Raw genomic sequence first — 20,882 nt, 5'->3', positions numbered from 1 at the left:
ACCAACTCAAACAGCAGCAATAGATGAGCGATCGTCTCTGACTTTACATCTTCAAGGTGGACCAACTAGGTAGGAGTCTCTAATAGAGTGGACAGTAAGTGGACACAGAATTTAAAAACTCCAGCAGCGCGGCTGTGTCTGATACACTCATACCAGCACAACACACACTAACACACCACCACCATGTCAGTGTCACTGCAGTGCTGAGAATGATCCACCACCTAAATAATACCTGCTCTGTGGATGTCCTGTAGGGGTCCTGACCATTGAAGAACAGGGTGAAAGCAGGTTAAAAGGTATGTAGAGAAACAGATGGACTACAGTCAGTAATAAAATGGACAGTGAGTGTAGAAACAAGAAGGTGGTTTTAATGTTATGGCTGATCAGTAATTATCTTAATATATGCAACAGAAATAGAAATTGTTGCCTTTATAGTTCAAACATTGGTACAGATTTCAGCTTAAGCAAAATACATAAGGATCAAGGCTGTAAACCTGTGTGGGTTTGTTTGTATAATCGAAATAGGTTAGTGACCGTATGTTTTTGGCAAGTAAACAGGTCAAGGGTCAGAAAATTACTGATATTCTTGAACTAAAACAGCTGACATTTGAAAGAGAATCTTACTGTTTATAATTAGCCTTTGCAAAGACTTATACAGATATATATATATATATATATATATTTACAGATCACAACTACTATGTATACAGATCACAACTACAACCCCAAATCAGAAAAAGTTGGCACAGCATGGAAAATGCAAATAGAGTTTTTTACATTTACTTTGATTTAATTTCATTGCAGACAGGATGAACCTGAGATATTTCATGTTTTATCTGCTCAACTTCATTTCATTTATTGATAAACATCCATTGCTGCATTTCAGACCTGCAACACATTCCAAAAAAAAGTTGGGACAGTAAAGCATTTACCACTTTGTAATGTTGCCATTCCTTTTCACCACACTTAAAAGACAATTAGGCACCGATAATACCAAGTGATTTAGTGTTTCAGCTTTATTTTGTCTCATTCTTCCTGCAAACACGTCCTAAGATGTGCAACAGTACGGGGTCACCACTGTTGCATTTTTTGGTCAGGTCAGGACTGCAGGCAGGCCCACCCAGTACCCGTACCCTCTTCTTCTGCAGCCATGCCTTTGTAATGTGTGCAGCATGTGGTTTTGCATTGCCTTGTTGAATAATGCATGGACGTCCCTGGAAAAGATGACGTCTAGAAGGCAGCACATGTTGCTCTAAGATCTCAATGTACTTTTCTGCATTAATGCTGCCATCACAGAAGTGTAAATGACCTTTGCCAAGGGCACTCACACAGCCCCATACCATGACAGACCACTGTCTGATGGTCCATCCTAGATGTCACCAAGCCCAGGGGAGTCGACCCCACTTCTGGACATGGTTAACATAAGGCTTCTTTTTTGCACAGTAAAGTTTTAAGTGGCATTTGTGCATGTAACTCTGTATTGTAGTGCTTGATAAAGGTTTGCTAAAGTAATCCCTCACCCATGTGGTTATATCAGCTATTGTTGAGTGGCGGTTCTTAGTGCAGTGCCGTCTGAGGGATCGAAGATCACAGGCTTTCAGCTTAAGCTTGCACCCTTTCCTCACACAAGTCTAAAGACGTGCATTAAGGTCAAGTGAAGCTTCTAAGTGTGAGTGTGTCTTGGTGTATCTGCCCTGTGATGATTCCTGTCTTTCAGCCAATGAATCAGATCTACCATATTCCTGACCAGGATAAAGCAGTAGTTACATTTGTAATTAATGGTCAGTTTAAAATATACTAAACTAGAGAAACTAGAGAGTTATAGGCTTCAGTCAATACAATCTTACACAATTGTTGCTCATGCTATCAGTATGTGCCCAGAATGCATTGATCAAGCAGTTAATCATTGATTACAGAATAAGTACATAAGTTTACAGAGATCTTACTTTGGGTGGAATGGCCTTTAAAATAGTTAGTGCAGTTCCACAACCTGGCACTGGTGACTAGTCTTCATCATGGTTGTCAGTGACGTTCACGTTAGGAAAGGTCTCCTGTTGGCCTTCATCCTCTTTCTTTCTGCCAATGGAGAAACTTTAGGCCCGTAAGTAATCCTAAAAGATTCATTGTTATTTTTTATTATTTAATATTAATATTCAGATTGAAATGCATTTAATTCTCTGTTTGTCTCTAATTTGAATAATAAGGATTGGTTATAATAATTGAAGTGAAACATTTTGGCTTTATTTTGTGTTGCTTCCATCATCTAAGCTTAACATTATCAGTTGAAGGATTATATTGGATCATCATTCTTTTATCACATGCCAGAGGTGCTTTATTTTACTCAGTTCTGGTGACTGGGGAGTCAATTGAAGTATATTAAACTGCTACGTTCATCAAACCAGTCTAAATATGCATTTTTTTAAGCTGGAAGAAGTCAGTAGTACTCAAACTAGACAGTGTGGATCCGTTCATTTACTCTACCATCTGCATCCTGCATCAAAAAATTGAGATCAATTGAAACAAGGCAGCAATTTTCCAATCATCTGTCCAATTTTGGTAAACTTGTGCTCTCTGTAGCCCTAGAAAGTAATTATGTGTGTGGTCTTCAGCTGGCGTAGCCCATACACCAAGGTTTGCCATTCTGAGATGTTTTTCTGTTCACTACAGTTGTGAAGAGTGGTCGTTTGAGATCCTGTCTAGCCATTTTCTGTTAACCTCTCTCATAAATATGCATTTCTCCTTGTATAAGTGATGTCTCTAAATGTTAACGGACTATTTTGTGTAACACTAGAATTTCTGATGTAATGACATTAATAACTATGTGTGAACAGCTAGTGTTTAATGTGGACATTATTAAACCTCTTGGTCTGTGTCTGTATAGCGTTTACATGACAGGCTAATAACAAATTTCTGGGCAGAGACACATCATTAATAAGAGTGGTTAGAAGACAATGGCCAGACTGGTTTGAGCCAACATCTAAGGATGCACAACACATCAAACCTTGGTGACATTTACACCGATCAGCCATAACATGTTTCTACACTCACTGTCTATTTTATCAGCTTCTCTTACCATATAGAAGCACTTTGTAGTTCTACAATTACTGACTGTAGTTCATCTGTTCCTCTACATACTTTTTAACCCCCACAGGACCACCACAAAGCAGGTATTGACATGGTGGTGGTGTGTTAGTGTGTGTTGTACTGGTATGAGTGGATCAGACACAGCAGTGCTGCTGGAGTTTTTAAATACCGTGTCCACTCACTGTCCACTCTATTAGACACTCCTACCTAGTTGGTCCACCTTGTAGATGTAAAGTCAGAGACGATCGCTCATCTATTGCTGCTGTTTGAGTTGGTTATCTTCTAGACCTTCATCAGTGGTCACAGGACGCTGCCCATGGGGCACCACCATGTCAGTTTCACTGCAGTGCTGAGAATGACACACCACCTAAATAATACCTGCTCTGTGGTGGTCCTTTGGGGGTCCTGACCATTGAAAAACAGGGTGAAAAAAAAGGCTAAAACAGTATGTAGAGAAACAGATGAACTACAGTCGAAACAAGAAGGTGGTTTTAATGTTATGGCTGATCAGTGTAAAAAAATCTACACTCTATCAACTTATTTTTAACTAACTTGGCCACGTTTTAATTGGCCAATGGAATCCATTGTGAAAGTTCTGGGTGTGCTTTAACATTTTTAATCTTTTATTTGAATATTACAACATACAATGTTGTAAATCTCCCTTTTTTTAAATGTAGATATTTCATGGTGACGTTTCCTGCATCAATAGAGTCTGGCTCTGACGCTAAATTCTGTGTGAGCCTTCTCAAGCCAAACGAGACTCTCCTAATGACCGTCGATCTGGTTCATGGAAACCAGAGCACAAATCTTTTCCGAGAAACAGTGGAAACAGAGTTTCACCGCTGCTCCAAGTTTAAGGTAAAAAATCCTAAATGTGGTCTTTTATTTTTAACTATCAGTATTGTTATACAGTAGTAGTCTTAATGTGGAAAACACCTCCACAGGCTCCGCTGGTTGATGCTGACTCATGGCAGAACATAAGAGTAAAAGTCAAGGGACAGAATTTTGAGATGACAGAGAAACGTAAAGTCATGTTTAAATCCTACAAGCCAGTTGCAATAATTCAGACAGATAAACCGATCTACAATCCTGGCCAGACAGGTATATACATTTTGCAATCCGTCTAACCCAGTACTGCACAGTTTAATGGAATGTGATGTAAAAAATATTTATGACATGTTCTTCCACAGTACATTTTAGAGTTGTCACTGTTGATAGCAAATTAAACCCCCTTCAACAAGAGGTAAGAGAAAAATATTTACTTATATATTTAACGTATGTAGATGAATCTGTTTGTTTTGTGTTTATATTATATTAAATAAAATAAAAATGTATATAAATAACACAACTTCTGATTTTCCTTTACAGTACAAGGAAATTGTTCTTGAGGTAAGAAGGTGGAACCAACCAACACAACACTTTTGTTAGCATTATTCGTGGTTAGATTCTGAAATTGCTGTACAGCACAGCTACTAACTTTCAGACAGAAACTAATAGACAGACAGATAGATAAATAGACAGATAGATAAATAGACAGACAGACAGATAGATAGACAGACAGACACAGACAGATAGTTAGACAAATAGACAGAGAGATAGATAGATAGACAGACAGATATAGATATATAGATAGATAGACAGACAGACAGACAAACAGATAAATAAACAGACTGATAGGTAGATAGATAGACAGACAAAGAGAGACAGATAGATAAATAGACAGACTGATAGATACAGTGGGGCCAAAAAGTATTTAGTCAGCCACTGATTGTGCAAGTTCTCCTACTTAGAAAGATGAGAGAGGTCTGTAATTTTCATCATAGGTACACTTCAACTATGAGAGACAAAATGAGAAAAAAAATCCAGGAAATCACATTGTAGGATTTCTAAAGAATTTTTTTGTAAATTATGGTGGAAAATAAGTATTTGGTCACCCACAAACAAGCAAGATTTCTGGCTCTCACAGACCTGTAACTTCTTCTTTAAGAAGCTCTTCTGTCCTCCACTCGTTACCTGTATTAATGGCACCTGTTTGACCTCGTTATCTGTATAAAAGACACCTGTCCACAACCTCAAGCAGTCAGACTCCAAACTCAACCATGGCCAAGACCAAAGAGCTGTCGAAGGACACCAGGAAGAAAATTGTAGACCTGCACCAGGCTGGGAAGAGTGAATCTACAATAGGCAAGCAGGTTGGTGTGAATAAATCAACTGTGGGAGCAATTGTAAGAAAATGGAAGACATACAAGACCATTGATAATCTCCCTCAATCTGGGGCCCCACGCAAGATCTCATCCCGTGGGGTCAAAATGATCATGAGAACGGTGAGCAAAAATCCCAGAACTACACGGAGGGACCTGATGAATGACCTGCAGAGAGCTGGGACCAAAGTAACAAAGGCTACCATCAGTAACACACTACGCCGAGAGGGACTCAAATCCTGCAGTGCCAGGCGTGTCCCCCTGCTTAAGTCAGTACATGTCCAGGCCCGTCTGAAGTTTGCCAGAGAGTATATGGATGATCCAGAAGAGGATTGGGAGAATATCATGTGGTCAGATGAAACCAAAATGGAACTTTTTGGTAAAAACTCAACTCGTCGTGTTTGGAGGAAGAAGAATGCTGAGTTGCTTCCCAAGAACACCATACCTACTGTGAAGCATGGGGGTGGAAACATCATGCTTGGGGGCTGTTTTTCTGCAAAGGGGACAGGACGACTGATCCGTGTTAAGGGAAGAATGAACGGGGCAATGTATCGTGAGATTTTAAGCCAAAACCTCCTTCCATTAGTGAGAGCATTGAAGATGGAACGTGGCTGGGTCTTCCAGCATGACAATGATCCCAAACACACCGCTTGGGCAACGAAGGAGTGGCTCCGTAAAAAGCATTTCAAGGTCCTGGAGTGGCCTAGCCAGTCTCCAGACCTCAACCCCATAGAAAATTTGTGGAGGGAGTTGAAAGTCCGTGTTGCCCAGCAACAGCCCCAAAACATCACTGCTCTAGAGGAGATCTGCATGGAGGAATGGGCCAAAATACCAGCTACAGTGTGTGCAAACCTGGTGAAGACTTACAGGAAACGTTTGACCTCTGTCATTGCCAACAAAGGTTATGTTACAAAGTATTGAGTTGAACTTTTGTTATTGACCAAATACTTATTTTCCACCATAATTTACAACTAAATTCTTTAAAAATCCTACAATGTGATTTCCTGGATTTCTTTTTCTCATTTTGTCTCTCATAGTTGAAGTGTACCTCTGATGAAAATTACAGACCTCTCTCATCTTTCTAAGTAGGAGAACTTGCACAATCAGTGGCTGACTAAATACTTTTTGGCCCCACTGTAAATAGATAGACAGACAGATAGATAGAAAGACAGATAGATAGACAGACATATAGATAGATAGATAGATAGATAGATAGATAGATAGATAGAGACAGACAGACAGACAGACATATAGATAGGTAGACAGACAGATAGGTAGACAGACAGATAAATAAACAGACTGACAGGTAGATAGATAGACAGACAGACAGACAGACAGACTGATAGGTGGATAGAAAGACAGACAGATAGATAGATAGACAGACAGACAGACAGATAGTCAGACAGATAGATAAATAGACAGACAGACAGGTAGATAGACAGACAGATAGATAAATAGACAGCCAGACAGACAGACAGATAGATAGACAGATAGATAGATAGATAAATAGATAGACAGCCTAACAGACAGACAGATAGATAGATAAATAGACAGACAGATAGATAAATAGACAGACAGCCAGCCAGCCAGATAGATAGACAGCCAGCCAGCCAGATAGATAAATAGACAGACAGATAGATAAATAGATAGACAGATAGATAAATAGATAGACAGCCAGACAGATAGGTAGATAGAAAGACAGATAGATAGGTAGATAGAAAGACAGACAGACAAATAGATGAATAGACAGACATATAGATAGATAGTTAGACAGACAGACAGACAGACAGACAGATAGATAGATAGACAGATACAGAGAAACCTTAACTTAACTGACCTCCATGTAACGGACTTCGGATTTAACGGACAAAATCTGGAAAAACCGAATGTCCGACAAAAATGTTTAAAATTCCCACGATATGCATACCAAGACCAGTAGTTCAGTAATTGTCCGCTAGACAGCACATGACTCTCTATTTACATGAGCGAGAGGCTTTATTTTGTCGGGTCACTTGCTTTGTTCTCACCAGTTCTCTGTTTATGCTTAACTTTTGCAAGTTCTAGTGCTTAGTTATACACTAGTCATCCAGTAGCCTCCAGCAGTGCATCAGACTGAGAGTAATAGATAGCGCCGCCATCCGGCTGGGCTGAGCGGCCACACGAACAACGATTGACCTGTTGTTCATATAGGGGTGGGGTGGCCGGATAGGGTCTCCTCCAGTGGCGGCTGCTGGTCTTTCAAAGAGGGGAAGAGGGATAAATTCTGCCCTCCGTTCCTTTTCAAGAAAATGGCCTGAAATGGGTTGCAGTTTGTCTTTCGACTTCACTCGCAAAATCCGCGATGGGACTGAAGCTCCCAGTGATAGCTGTCAATCAAAACGGGATTCAGCCTTTCGACTGATCCTCAAATCATCTTGCAGAAGCTCAGCATCCAGACCCGCCCACAGCACCATTCACCCCCAGAGATGCTCTGCGTCCGGGGGCGGGACAAAATCGTGGCATTTATCCAATGACCGGCGAGTTTCGAAGCAATGAAAAAAACCCTTCAATGCAGCCCCATAGAAGTGAAGAGACGTTCAGCTTCTGCGGGCAAATGCATTGATGCTCCAGGAATGTATGAGAAGTTCGAGTCAGTCGATTTGTGATAAGTAGCTGATTCTGAACAAACTCGTCTTCATGAACGTGTTCTAACGCATGTGTCAATGAAATGTTAACACAACTGTACATAATTGACCATTTAATTTTTGACATTTTAGGGGAAGCTAAGCTTCCCTTGCAGTCTTAGAGAAATCGCCACTGGTCTCCTCGTAACTATCACTCGCCTAGTGCAGGTGAAAAATTGCATACGGCTGCTGCCCACCAGTGTTAATTTTGACAGCAAATTTTGATTTAGTTTTAGTCATTGTCTTTTAACTAAAATGTAATTTAGTTTTAGTCATAATTTAGTCATCTGAATTGTTTTAGTTTTAGTCTAGTTTTAGTCGACTAATTATCATAAGAATATAGTCGACTAAATCTGCAGTCGATTCAGTCGACTAAAATACATATTTGTTTGTTTATTAGGATTTTAACGTCATGTTTTTACACATTGGTTACATTCATGACAGGAACGATAGTTATTCATTACACAAGTTTATATCGAACACAGATATGGACAAATTTAGTATCTTCAATTCACCTCACTTGCACGTCTTTGGACTGTGGGAGGAAACCGGAGCACCCGGAGGAAACTCATGCAGACACGGGGAGAACATGCAAACTCCACACAGAAGGGACCCAGTCCGCCCCACCTGGGGTTCGAACCCAGGACCTTCTTGCTGTGAGGCGACAGCGCAACCCACTTAGCCACCGTGCCGCCCTAAAATAAATATAAAGGGTGTAAAATGTAAATGCTTTTTTATCACTTCCCTTAAGTTATTTAAGTCATTATATACACTTACACAAAATGAAACAATTTTAACCAGTTATGGAATATTATTAATGTTTGAATGTGCAATACACACAAAACCAGATTTAACTTATTTCAAACACCTTTATTTACCTGAGCTTGCTTATTGAGCATAACAATAACAAAAGATTAATGACCAGTAGGCCTGCTCTGCCTGAAAAATATATGCATTGTTCATAACAAATTGCATATTACATTCTTTATAAAACTGGGTACCGTAAAAGCAGCAGTGCCATTATGTTGCCATTATACTGCCAGCAGTGCCAGATGTTTCAGATTTGTTGTGTTTTTACCCGAGATCGCCCCACATGGTTTACACATCGTCTTGTTTTTCACGACGTCAAATGAGAAATGTGTCCATATATCGGCTCTCCTCTTTCTCCCTGTTGACATTGTGGAGTTAACCTAGTTCCATGAGTAAAGAAAGTTCACAGTCTAGTCTGTTCTTCCCGGGTTTAGATCAAACTTGTGCGAGTGTGCGCTTAACGCGGTACTGCAAAAGATTAGTACTGATTGGATGGCTAATCGTCTTGTCCCGCCCCTCCACATACGCTAAAGTAGTTCTGATTGGATCTCTTTCTAACTTGTCCCTACCTTCCACAAAACTAAATCAGTTCTGATTGGATGTCGTCCCTGCCAAACATTTTCGTCTCGTTTTTATTCGTTGACGAAAGTGTCGATTCATTTCGTCATAGTTTTTATCTTTTTTTTTGTAGTTTTTATTTAGTCATCGTCTCGTTTTCGTCATGAAAAAAAGGTTCGTTGACGAAAACTATGACGAAAATCATTCGTCAACGAAATTAACACTGCTGCCCACGTGTCGGAGGGGGGCGTGGGTTAGCTTCGTTCTCCTCAATCAAAGCAGGGATCAGCATTAGTGGAGAGGAAGCGTGATGCAAGAGCCTAGACTAATCAGATTCTCAATATTTCAGATAAATGTCAATATTTATTTAATTTTTACCATACCAATGTTGTTTAGGGAGTTCCCTTTTAGACACTAAAATTTACATTTCTGTAATAACTTTTACTGCCTTCCTAACTCCTTTTGTTAAACCAAACAGGACAATAAACAGAACAGAATTGGTCAGTGGAACAACAAGTCCTCAAAAAGCCTGATACTGCAGCTTTCTCATAAGCTGAATGCTGAAGCTTCAGAAGGATTTTACACTTTGTCTGTCAATTTTGACAATAGGAAAGCAGGGACGCATAATTTCAGGGTAAAAAAGTACGGTAAGTGACACTGCTAATTAAAAATGTCATTCTTTTAATACAAAAGTAACAGACAGAGTTTAATACTAAATTGGCTTTGACTTTTAGTTTTACCCAAGTTTGAGGTTACGGTGAAAGCACCAGAGGAACACAGTGTTAGCGAGGACGACCTGAAGCTGAAGGTTTGTGGAAAGTAAGTGAGAATAAAACGAATTTTAAAGGTTTAATATAAATTGCAATTTAAAAAATAACATTAAGCATATACACCTGAATTTAATTTGTAGGCTTTATTGACAAGGCCAAAACGGGTTAGTCGGCTGATATGTGAACAGACTGTGATATACTCTCAATTTTCTCCCTAATTTAGTCATATTCAATTACCCTGATTGCATTATGCTTCCCCTCCGTTGCACGCGTTACCGATACTACCCTCCACTGCTGAGGTGCGCCGCAACTGACCCACACCCCCTCCGACACGTGTGCAGTACCGACTGCATCTTTTCACCTGCACTGGGGCGAGTTCATACGCGGATCAGCTTTGTGTACGGAGAGCCACACCCTGATCGATGTATTATTCTTCGTCCCTGTGCACCAGAGGTCATAATTGCATCAGTTATGAGGAATACCCGGTCCGGCTCATCCCGCCCAATCATTGTTCATGTAGGCGCCCAGCCTGCGGGATAGCAGAGCTGAGATTCGGAATAACGAGTTCGAAATGTCAGCTCTGGTATGCTAGCGTGTTTTACCGCTGCGCCACCTGACCACCATAATTGGTATATTTACCAAAACTCAGAAGCATACTATTACAGTCAACAGGGCATCATGGTCTACTTTTTGAGATTGGCCTCATCATCTTTCAAAAAAGCTTTGAAGCCTTTTTAAATGCACTTCAGTTGCCTATACTGATATTTAGTATTACAGGGCAAGTGACTGAAACATCACACTGACCTTATTCTGATGATTTGCACTGAATGGTGTCAGTCAGGTTTTTGTGGTCTGGACAGTAGCTGCTGATGCCAATTCTCAAGCAGCTTCCAAGTGTTCATCAGTAAAGGTGGACCCATATTTAGAGTTATTTTTTTCATGTAGGAAAAGGCTGATTCACACAAGTTGGTTGATCCAAAAATGCTGTCACATTTTCCTATGTTTAAATATTTTTCCTCAGCCAGCAAATTCCAAAATTGATTGTAGGGTTAAAATTTCTGTATGTAACATGAGATCTGAATATTCTCCATCAGATTCTTTCAAGTATGAACGAAACAGCATCTCTGCAGTTGTCTTGCCCGAAACAGTGCAGGTTACAAAAAGAAGAATGCAAAAATGGCGCAAACTGGCTACTGATAAATTAAAACTTTCTAGATTCGCTGTGAATTAGGTGGGCTGAGGCGTAGCTATGGTAACAAAGCACAAATAAAAAAAAATTTCATGTCAATCACGTTGACCTGTTTGAATGAGGCGCGATCTACCAGTCGATCGCACAGTGCCGTCACACCACTTTCATTCAATCGAACGCCCTATCTAATGACTGAATTCACGTGTTTCAGCCACAAGTGCTAACAGGTGTCATTTTTATATGAAGGAAATGCTTCCAACTTTGAAGCAACAGTTTAGGGAAGGCCATTTCCTATTCCAGAATGACTGTGTAACACTCCCAGTCCCACTCCTACACACAATACCATGTGCTTTATTCAATTTAGAGTAAAGATGGTGACTAGGATGCAACGTCTATCCATAGAGTAGCCTTGGTATTGAACCTGGCTCAGGAACACAAGTCAAAGAAGCACCAATGTAGGGGAAAAAACAGTTGGTTTGTAGATTGTGCTTTGGATACAACCTCAGTCCATAGAGTAGCCTCGGTATTGAACTTCTTACAGTAACAAGTCCAAGAAGCCTCAATGTAGTGGAAACAGCAGTTCACGAGGATACTAAAAACCAAAACCCTTCTGTGTAAAACACACAAAAGAAACAATAAGCCATGTGCAAAGCCATTAGTAATTAGATTAGCCCCCAATGATACATTTACCATGACTACAACATCATTTTGTCAACCATATATTCAATAAAATGTAGAAACACTTAGACTGAAATGGGCAAAAGCGAGAACAATAGCCAGGAGCAGACTGCCACCTTCAATATGGAGGCTCATTTCTCCATTAGCTCTACCTGCCTCCTTCTTCACCTGCTATATATAGCAATTCCTTCCCTAGTGACCCCCCAGAGGTTGGGAATAAAATTACAACCATGAAAACATGACTGTAGCTGAGACACACTGAACAGCTTTGAAATGAAATGGAACACCAGTTGAGGATTTCTTGACCAACATCAGTGTCCAGCCATACAAATAATACAAATGGTCTTTTGACTGAAAGGGCACAAATTCCCACAAGTCTTGTGAGAAGCCTTCCCAGAATTGGCTGGTGTTATAGCGCTCATTCTATTTTAATACAATTTGTTTTTGAAATGTGATGTCCAACAAGCTGATGGTCAGATGTTTAAATACTTATATCTGTGTGGTAGAGGAAGTGAACAAATCATTCCTAATAAATTAGAGGCTAGAGTATGATGTACAGTATATTAAATTAACTGGTAAACCTTGTGCTTTTAAAGGTACACTTTTGGACAACCAGTGCCTGGTACAGCGATGGCACAGATATGCAGGAAATATAGATCACAAGCAATGAGCGTACCGTGTCAGGAAGAAACTGTAGAGGTGTGTATAAAACATATTTTTTTAATTCAGAGCCAATCAATTTTCTCTTTTGCTAATGAAAAATACCCAATGAGTATTTTTCTTCTTATAGATGAATGCGACCGGCTGTGCCTTTCTTACCCTCAATGTAACAACTTTAAGTTTTAAAAATGATGGAGCCCTTTCCAGACAGCTTGATGTTAATGTTACACTGACAGAAGAAGGAACCGGTAAGTCAGAACTGTGCATACTATGTTACATTTTAGGAAACACATTCCAAAAAAAGTTGGGACGGGGGTAATTTAGGGCTAGTAATGAGGTGAAAAAACAGGTGATTGTAATCATAGTTTGGTACAAAAGCAGCATCCTTTTTTGAGTAAAGATGATTAGAGGATCTCCAGTTTGTCAACAAATGTGTGTGAAAATGATTGAAATTAACAATGTACCTCAAAGAAAGATTGGAAGGGATTTGCATATTTCTCCCTCTACAGTGCATAATATCATTAAACGATTCAAGGAATTCGATCCCTCAGACGGCACTGCATCAAGAACCGCCACTCAACAATAGCTGATATAACCACATGGGTGAGGGATTACTTTGACAAACCTTTGTCGAGCACTACAATACAGAGTTACATGCTCAAATGCCGCTTAAAACTTTACTGTGCAAAAAAGAATGTATGCCGTATGTTAACCACGTTCAGAAGCGGCGTCGACTTCTCTGGGTTCGGAGACATCTAGGATGGACCATCACACAGTGGAAACGTGTATTGTGGTCAGATGAATCAGCATTCCAGATCTTTTTTGGAAAAAATGGACACAGTGTGCGCCGGACCAAAGACGAAAAGGACCATCCAGACTGTTATCAGCAACAAGTCCAAAAGCCAGGGTCTGCTGTTATGGTATGGGGCTGTGTCAGTGCCCTTGATAAAGGTCATTTACACTTCTGTGATGCAGCACTAATGCAGAAAAGTACATTGAGATCTTAGAGCAACATGCTGCCTTCAAGACGATGCAAAACCACATGCTGCACACAATACAAAGGCATGGCTGCGGAAGAAGAGGGTACGGGTACTGGACTGGCCTGCCTGCAGTCCTGACCTGTCCCCAATAGAGAACGTGTGGAGAATCTTGAAATGAAAAATGCGACAACGACGACCCCGTACTGTTGTACATGTTAAGATGTGTTTGCAGGAAGAACGGGACAAAATAAAAGCTGAAACACTAAATCACTCGGTCTCCTCGGATTTGATAATATTGTCTTTCTTGTTTTTATGTTTAGGTATTTCAATGGCAAAATCTCAAATTATTGGGCTCACATACAAAATCGGCTTTGTGGAATTTATTGATATACCAAAAAATTTTGAGAAAGGGGGTGTCATAGAAGGAAAGGTAAGATGTCTTAAAATGCGATCTTGTTATTGGTTTATTATTTACTGGTGAAATTGAGAGCATTTTTTCCACCCATTAATAGGTCAAAGTTACAAGTTTCAAAGGAGAACCGATTCCTAACAAGGAGGTTTTTGTTGTGGAACATAGACACATCAGATTATCTCTCAATCTTACTACAGATAGTGAAGGACTGGCCAAGTTCTCATTTAATGTCCCGACTTCTTCTGTAACAGCGATTACACTGGTGGTATGTAATATAACCTACTGTAACTTAGTACTTTTACCTGCTCTGACACAAGGACACTAGTTGTAATTGTTTATGTTTTATTGTTTTTAGGGAAGTGTTTATCCAGATTTCAGACTCCCATATGACACACCATATTTCACAAGGGCTGAGAAGACTTCTTATCTGTTAGAACCTGCAACCCCTTACAGTCCGGTATACAGTGAACTGGTAATAGGGAGTTCAGAGGAACCGTTTGCATGTGGTGCTGAAGTTCCCATAACCATTAAGTACTATATTATTGGTGAACCTGTTGAAAAATACAACTTCGATCTTATTTACATGGTAAGTATGCAGTTAATTTGACCCTGTTTGACCAAAAGTATGTGGACACCTTACTATCAGATTGAATTTGGGAGGCGAGGACTTGATGTCAGATGAGTTGGCAACTGACGTTTCGATTCCGATTGACTTTCCTACTAATCGTGAACGTGTTCAATGAGGCTGAGGTCACGGCTCTGTTCACCTGAACTCAATAATTGGATAAATAAATACACATATACACCAGTCAGGCATAACATTATGACCACCTTCCTAATATTGTGTTGGTCCCCCTTTTGCTGACAAAACATGGACTCCACTAGACCCCTAAAGGTGTGCTGTGGTATCAGGCACCAAGATGTTAGCAGAAGATCCTTTAATTCCTCTAAGTTGTGACGTGGGGACTCCATGGATCCCAGCACATCCCACAGATGCTTGATTGGATTGAGATCTGGGGATCACGTGCCCATAGTTAATGCTTTGGACAGGGGTGAGCATCGGCACCCTGACTGGTCTGTGGCTATGCAGCCCCATACGCAACAAACTGTGATGCACTGTGTCTGACACCTTTCTATCAGAACCAGCATTAACTTCTTCAGCAATTTGAGCTACAGTAGCTCGTCTGTGGCATCAGACCAGGCTCCACTTCACTCTCCACGTGCATCAATGAACCCTGGCCGCCCATGACCCTGACCATGACTTTTGATAGATACTGATACACCCCACAAGAGCTGCAGGTTTGGAGATGCTCTGATCCGGTCGTCTCGCCATCACAATTTGGCCCTTGTGAAACTCGCTCAAATCCTCACGCCTGCCCATTTTTTCTGCTTCTAACACATCAAATATATCCCACCTACTAACAGGTGCCGGGATGAAGAGATAATCAGTGTTATTCACTTCACCTGTCAGTGGTCATAATGTTATTCCTGGTCGGTGTTACTTAAAATCTCGCACATCATGAACGCATCACGTAAATACAGGCCTGATAGATGGATAGATGGATAGGTAGATGGATGGATGGATGGATGGATGGATGGATGGATGGATGGATAGATAGATAGATAGATAGATAGACAGACAGACAGATAGATAAACAGATAGATAGATAGATAGATAGATAGATAGATAGATAGATAGATAGATAGATAGATAGATAGATAGATAGATAGATAGATAGATAGATAGATAGATAGATGGACGGACGGACGGACAGATAATATTGTGAGTTAATATTGCTTGTCAGTTTTACATCTTTTACCTCTCTGGTCTCTCAGGTCTTATCTAAAGGAGCCATAGTCCATCATGGATATGAAAAAGTTGAAGTCAAAGATCCCAGCAACGTAGAGGGAAGCATTTCATTCAAACTGTCTGTTGTTCCTGAGCTGGCTCCTGCAGTACAGGTCCTGGTGTACGGTGTACTGCCCAGCGAGAACGTCATCGCTGCCAACAAGTTATTCAGTGTAGAAAAATGTTTCAGAAACAAGGTACCATCAACACATTTAGATTATATACTGTTCGTGTATATGTAAGATTAAGTCTAGACATGAAAAGCTATTTTTTTCCATCATGGACTGAAGGTTTTGCTGGAGTTTTCTCCATCTAAGGCGGTTCCTGGTGAAGAAAACGATCTAAAGCTTTCAGCTCAGCCTGGGTCACTGTGTGGCGTCAGTGCTGTGGATCAGAGTGTGTTCATCCTGGAGCCTGGAAAGAAATTGGATGCTGAACAGGTAACAATAGGATGCACGGACAGATGATGGCTTTTTAAACATATCTTAAAATGTAGGGAATTAAAAATATTCAGTCTCTTGGTAATGCTGCATAAAATATATTTGGATAATAAATAAATAAATAAATAAATAAATAAATAAATAAATAAATACATAAATACATAAATACATACATACATAAATAAATATACATATAAATAAATTACCATATATTAACAAAAGATTATTAAAGTATATTTACAGAGATGAGAAAAAAGTGCTCTCAGGGTGTGTCTCTCTGTACACAGTGCTGAGCTGCACTGCACTCGTCAAAGGTGTAGGTAATAAGATGCATATGGTATGCTGCCCACGTGTCGGAGGGGGCGTGGGTTATCTGCGTTCTCCTCAATCAGAGCAGGGATCGGCATTGGTGGAGAGGAAGCGTGATGCAATCAGGCAATTGGAAAAAAACTGCAACCTTTATATCATCCATGTGAAAAATGAATTGCCCACCTAGATTTAATAAGTGGCCAACAACTCCAATCAAACACTTATTAAAACGGAAGATCAGTGCGCTCAGGGGGGCGCAGCTGTAAAATACGCTAGCACACCAGAGCTGGGATTTCGAATACATCGTATCGAATCTCAGCTGTTGTGGTTGTTGTTCACAAGGTAGGGAGAAAGCCAGAGCGGGGTTCCTTATAACTGGTGCAATTACGACCTCTGTTGGCTGACTGATGGCACCTGCACAGGTTTAATGCGTCAAACAGGGTGTGGCTCTCAATACACAAAGCTGATCCGCATATGAACTCGCCTCGTGCAGGTGAAAAGATGCAGTCGGGTACTGCACACGTGTCGGAGGGTGTGTGTGTGTCAGTTGCGAAGTTCCTCAGTTAGCAGTGGAAAGTTGTATTGGTAGAGGGGAAGCATAACGCAATCAGGGTAATTAGTCGCTGAGGTGGCACAGTGGTAAAATACGCTAGCACACCAGAGCTGGGATTTCGAATACAACGTATCGAATCTCAGCTCTGCCACCTGCCTGGGCTGGGCGCCTACTTGAACAATGGTTGGCTGTTGTTGTTGTTCACAGGGTGGGATAAGCCGGACCAGGGTTCCTCACAGGGACAAGAGATAATGAGTCGATCAGGGTGTGGCTCTCCGTACACAAAGTTGATCCACATATGAACTTGCCTCATGAAGGTGGAAAGATGCAGTCGGGTACTGCACACGTGTCGGAGGGGGCGTGATGGTTTAAATCTGCTCTAAACTGGAAGAAATAATCAACCATAGTGTAATCAAAGCATGATAATACAAAAACAACAAAAAGTCAATAAGCACAATAATAAATACTATAATGACAGATTGAATTGTTTCTACTACAGATCTTTAATTTATTGCCCGTAAAATCAGTATCAAATTATCCCTATGGAGTTGAAGATGAACTCGAGTGCTTGCATGTTAGACCCCGAAGGAATGCACCGATGGAACAAGCTTATGAGGCATTGAAGGTAAGAGAAAGAATGGTTATTACTAGGGATGTAACAATACACTCTACCCACGATACGATGCGATTCACGATACTGGGTTCACGATACGATTTTTTCCCATTTTTTTTAAAATAATGAATGCCATTTTATTTATGAGGTTGGTACAAGCTATGAAAAACAATTTTGAATTAAGCCCAATTTGGCTGAAAAAACGCAAATCTGGCAACCAGGCGTATAGCACCATCGACATCAACCAGGCGAGGTGAATAGCGCCGGTGCCCTCTGCTGTTTAAAGTGAATAACGATTCATTTTACATGTCAAATCGATTTGAATTGTGGAATTTTTAAATCGGTTATTAACTGTCTTGTGGTGCATCATTACATCCCTAATTATTACATTATACCAACATCTGAATGGAAAAATGCGGTGTTTTCAGTATATACTTTACATTTTTGATTAAACGTTTTTAATACTACAGTAATGATCATTTATTTTTACCTTACAGGGAGTGGGGCTGAAAATGGCAACTAATTTAGCTATGAGGAAACCTGACTGTTTAATCTATAAAGGCATCCAGTATCGACATTTTTCAGGTACAAGCAGATTTCTAGTTTTTATATGTATACCTATGGGGTCTGTCCGAAAACCTAGTGAGCTGCCTTGCTGCCTACCTGGGCAGCTGCCTAAATAGAGAGGATTCTTTTTCCCCCCCCTTTTTCTCCCACTTTTAGCGCATCCAATTTCTGCCCATCAATCATCCTCTCACTAATGCTGGTCCCCGCTCCTGATTGGGGAGGACGAGGCTGCTCCACGCCCCCTCTGACACGTGCACAGCAATCGAGCATCTTATCACCTACCCTTGACGAGTGCAGTGCAGTGCAGTATAGCGCTGTGTACGGAGAGCCACACGCTCTACCGCACTCCTTTCCCATCTCCGTGCAGGCGCCACCAACCAGCCCGCAGAGGTCGTAATCGCACTAGTCTGAGAGAGAGTCCCCATCCGGCTTAATCCCACCCCTATCTGAACAACAGGCCAATCGTTGTTCATGTGGCCGCTCAGCCTCAGACGATACGATGTATTCGAGATCTCAGCTCAGGTGATTCACACAAGTAAGTCGATACAAAAATGCTGTCAAAAATGTGGCACATTTTCTTGTTTGGATATTTTTCCTCAGTCAGCAAGTTCCAAAATTGTCCAGCAAAGGCCCTTGACTTCATATGAATGTCAGATTACGGTTAAAATTTCTGTTTGTAACATGAGATTTGAATATTCTCCATCAGATTCTTCCACGTATGAACCGAATCGAACTGTTTTTGGTTTCTTTGTGCTTGGTCGTGCACTCATCTTCACAAACAGTGCAGGTTACAAAAGGAAAAACACAAAAATGGTGCAAACTGGCTACTGATGAATGAAAACTTTTTAGATTAGCGGTGCTTTAGGTGGGCTGAGGCGTAGCTTTGGTAACAAACCGCAAAGTAAAGAAAAGAAAGAGAGGATTTGTAATTTTTTGTAAGAAAAGTTGTGCCTCACTGAATGCTGGAATTGCCTTCACCGCTAAGGAAGCATCAGATGTTCCCTCATTATTCAGTCAGTTTATAGCTTTGAATTAAGGCACCTCAATAGGCAGCATTTTAAGGCATCTAAGAATTCGAACAGCCTTCTTCTAGAGAGATCACTAGGTTTTTGGACAGCCCCATAGATTTGTTAATTTAACATTGGAATTTCATACAAATATATAATTGTAGGAATTACACGTTATAACAGCTACACATTTTTCATCTTTTTGTTTTGCTGATTTTCAGTGCAATACATGAGGTATGCTTCCCCTATGGGTAAAGCTTATTCCTCGCAGGATTCTACCTCTGAACCAATCCAGACTGTTCGCAATTTTTTCCCGGAAACTTGGATATGGCAACTTGTTGAAGTGGGGTTAGTTGAATTAATTAATCAATTATTTTATGTTATTATTACTTAATATGTTGATTCAATTATGGTTTGATTTGTTGGTGGAGAGTTATTGTATAGACATAACATTATGACCACCTTCTTAATATTGTGTTGGTCCCCCTTTTGCTTCCCCATACACAACAAACTGTGATGTACTGTTTTCCGACACCTTTCTATCAGAACCAGCATTAACTTCTTCAGCGATTTGAGCTACACAAGTTCATCTGTTGGATCGAACCACACGTTGTGTTCCTTTCTTTCTTTTTTTTTTAATTTGCATCTTCTCCCCATTTAGCACGTCCAATTGTCCAATTTGCATCACGCTTCCTCTCTGCCTCTGCCGATCCCTACCCTGACCGAGGAGATCGAAGCTGACCCACATCCCCTTCGACATGTGAGCAGCAAGCCGTATGCATCTTGCCACCCACAAATTGACGAGTGTTGCGCCACCTAGCATTGCGTGTGGAGAGACACACCCTGAAAGCACTCCTTCCTCATCTCCGTGTAGGTGCCTCTGATCAGCCAGCAGAGGTCGTAACCGCACCATTCTGACAGACAGAGACCCACTTCCAACCTTAGTCCCGCCCGTCTGAACAACAGGCCAATCGTTGTTCATAAAGCCGCTCAGCCTCGGCCGGTAAGGCAGAGCTGGATTCGATACGACGTACTCGAGATCCAGCTCCGATTGCCACCTAAGTGGCCACTGTTCCTTTCTTGGACCACTCTTGATTGATACTGACCACTGCAGACCGGGAACACCCCACAAGAGCTACAGTTTTGGAGATGCTCTGACCCGGTCGTCTAACACATCAACTTTGAGGATAAAATGTTCACTTGCTGCCTAATATATCCCACCCGCTAACAGGTGTCGTGATGAATAGATAATCAGTGTTATTCACTTCACCTGTCAGTGGTCATAATGTTATGCCTGGTACAGTGTTGTTGAGGGCTATGGAGCTATGCCCACCAATCTTCATAATAAACTGTTCCTCAAAAAGATTGCAGCATTCTATTGGATTCCACTTTGCAGTTAAAAGCAGCCTTCTCAGATCAGAATCAGAATGTTTATTTATTCACCAAGGATCTGGTTGTACGAGGAATTTCCCTTGGTGCAGGTGTCAACATATTTTAGGGTTTTATGTATCTAGAATAGATACATAAATATACATTTAC

General features: G+C 40.7%; 1 protein-coding gene across 1 annotated transcript in view; it reads left to right on the top strand.

The window, feature by feature from the left end:
- Positions 1–2,000: 2,000 nt before the first annotated feature.
- LOC134334793 (alpha-2-macroglobulin-like) overlaps positions 2,001–20,882 on the top strand; it is a 31,083-nt gene continuing 12,201 nt past the window's right edge. Inside the window, exons 1-17 of the mRNA XM_063017253.1 lie at positions 2,001–2,101; positions 3,762–3,942; positions 4,029–4,185; positions 4,275–4,327; positions 4,453–4,473; positions 9,795–9,963; positions 10,051–10,135; positions 12,550–12,652; positions 12,744–12,861; positions 13,914–14,023; positions 14,106–14,270; positions 14,361–14,591; positions 15,842–16,051; positions 16,145–16,294; positions 17,656–17,781; positions 18,267–18,354; positions 19,565–19,691. Of these exons, the coding sequence (XP_062873323.1) occupies positions 2,016–2,101; positions 3,762–3,942; positions 4,029–4,185; positions 4,275–4,327; positions 4,453–4,473; positions 9,795–9,963; positions 10,051–10,135; positions 12,550–12,652; positions 12,744–12,861; positions 13,914–14,023; positions 14,106–14,270; positions 14,361–14,591; positions 15,842–16,051; positions 16,145–16,294; positions 17,656–17,781; positions 18,267–18,354; positions 19,565–19,691 (2,180 nt within the window). The 5' untranslated portion in view covers positions 2,001–2,015. The remainder of the gene's footprint in view (positions 2,102–3,761; positions 3,943–4,028; positions 4,186–4,274; positions 4,328–4,452; positions 4,474–9,794; positions 9,964–10,050; positions 10,136–12,549; positions 12,653–12,743; positions 12,862–13,913; positions 14,024–14,105; positions 14,271–14,360; positions 14,592–15,841; positions 16,052–16,144; positions 16,295–17,655; positions 17,782–18,266; positions 18,355–19,564; positions 19,692–20,882) is intronic.

This window comes from Trichomycterus rosablanca, chromosome 20 (assembly GCF_030014385.1).
Source record: "Trichomycterus rosablanca isolate fTriRos1 chromosome 20, fTriRos1.hap1, whole genome shotgun sequence".
Taxonomy (NCBI): Eukaryota; Metazoa; Chordata; class Actinopteri; order Siluriformes; family Trichomycteridae; genus Trichomycterus; species Trichomycterus rosablanca.
Note: the sequence above shows the minus strand (reverse complement) of the source record. Positions and strands in the feature narration are given on the sequence as shown.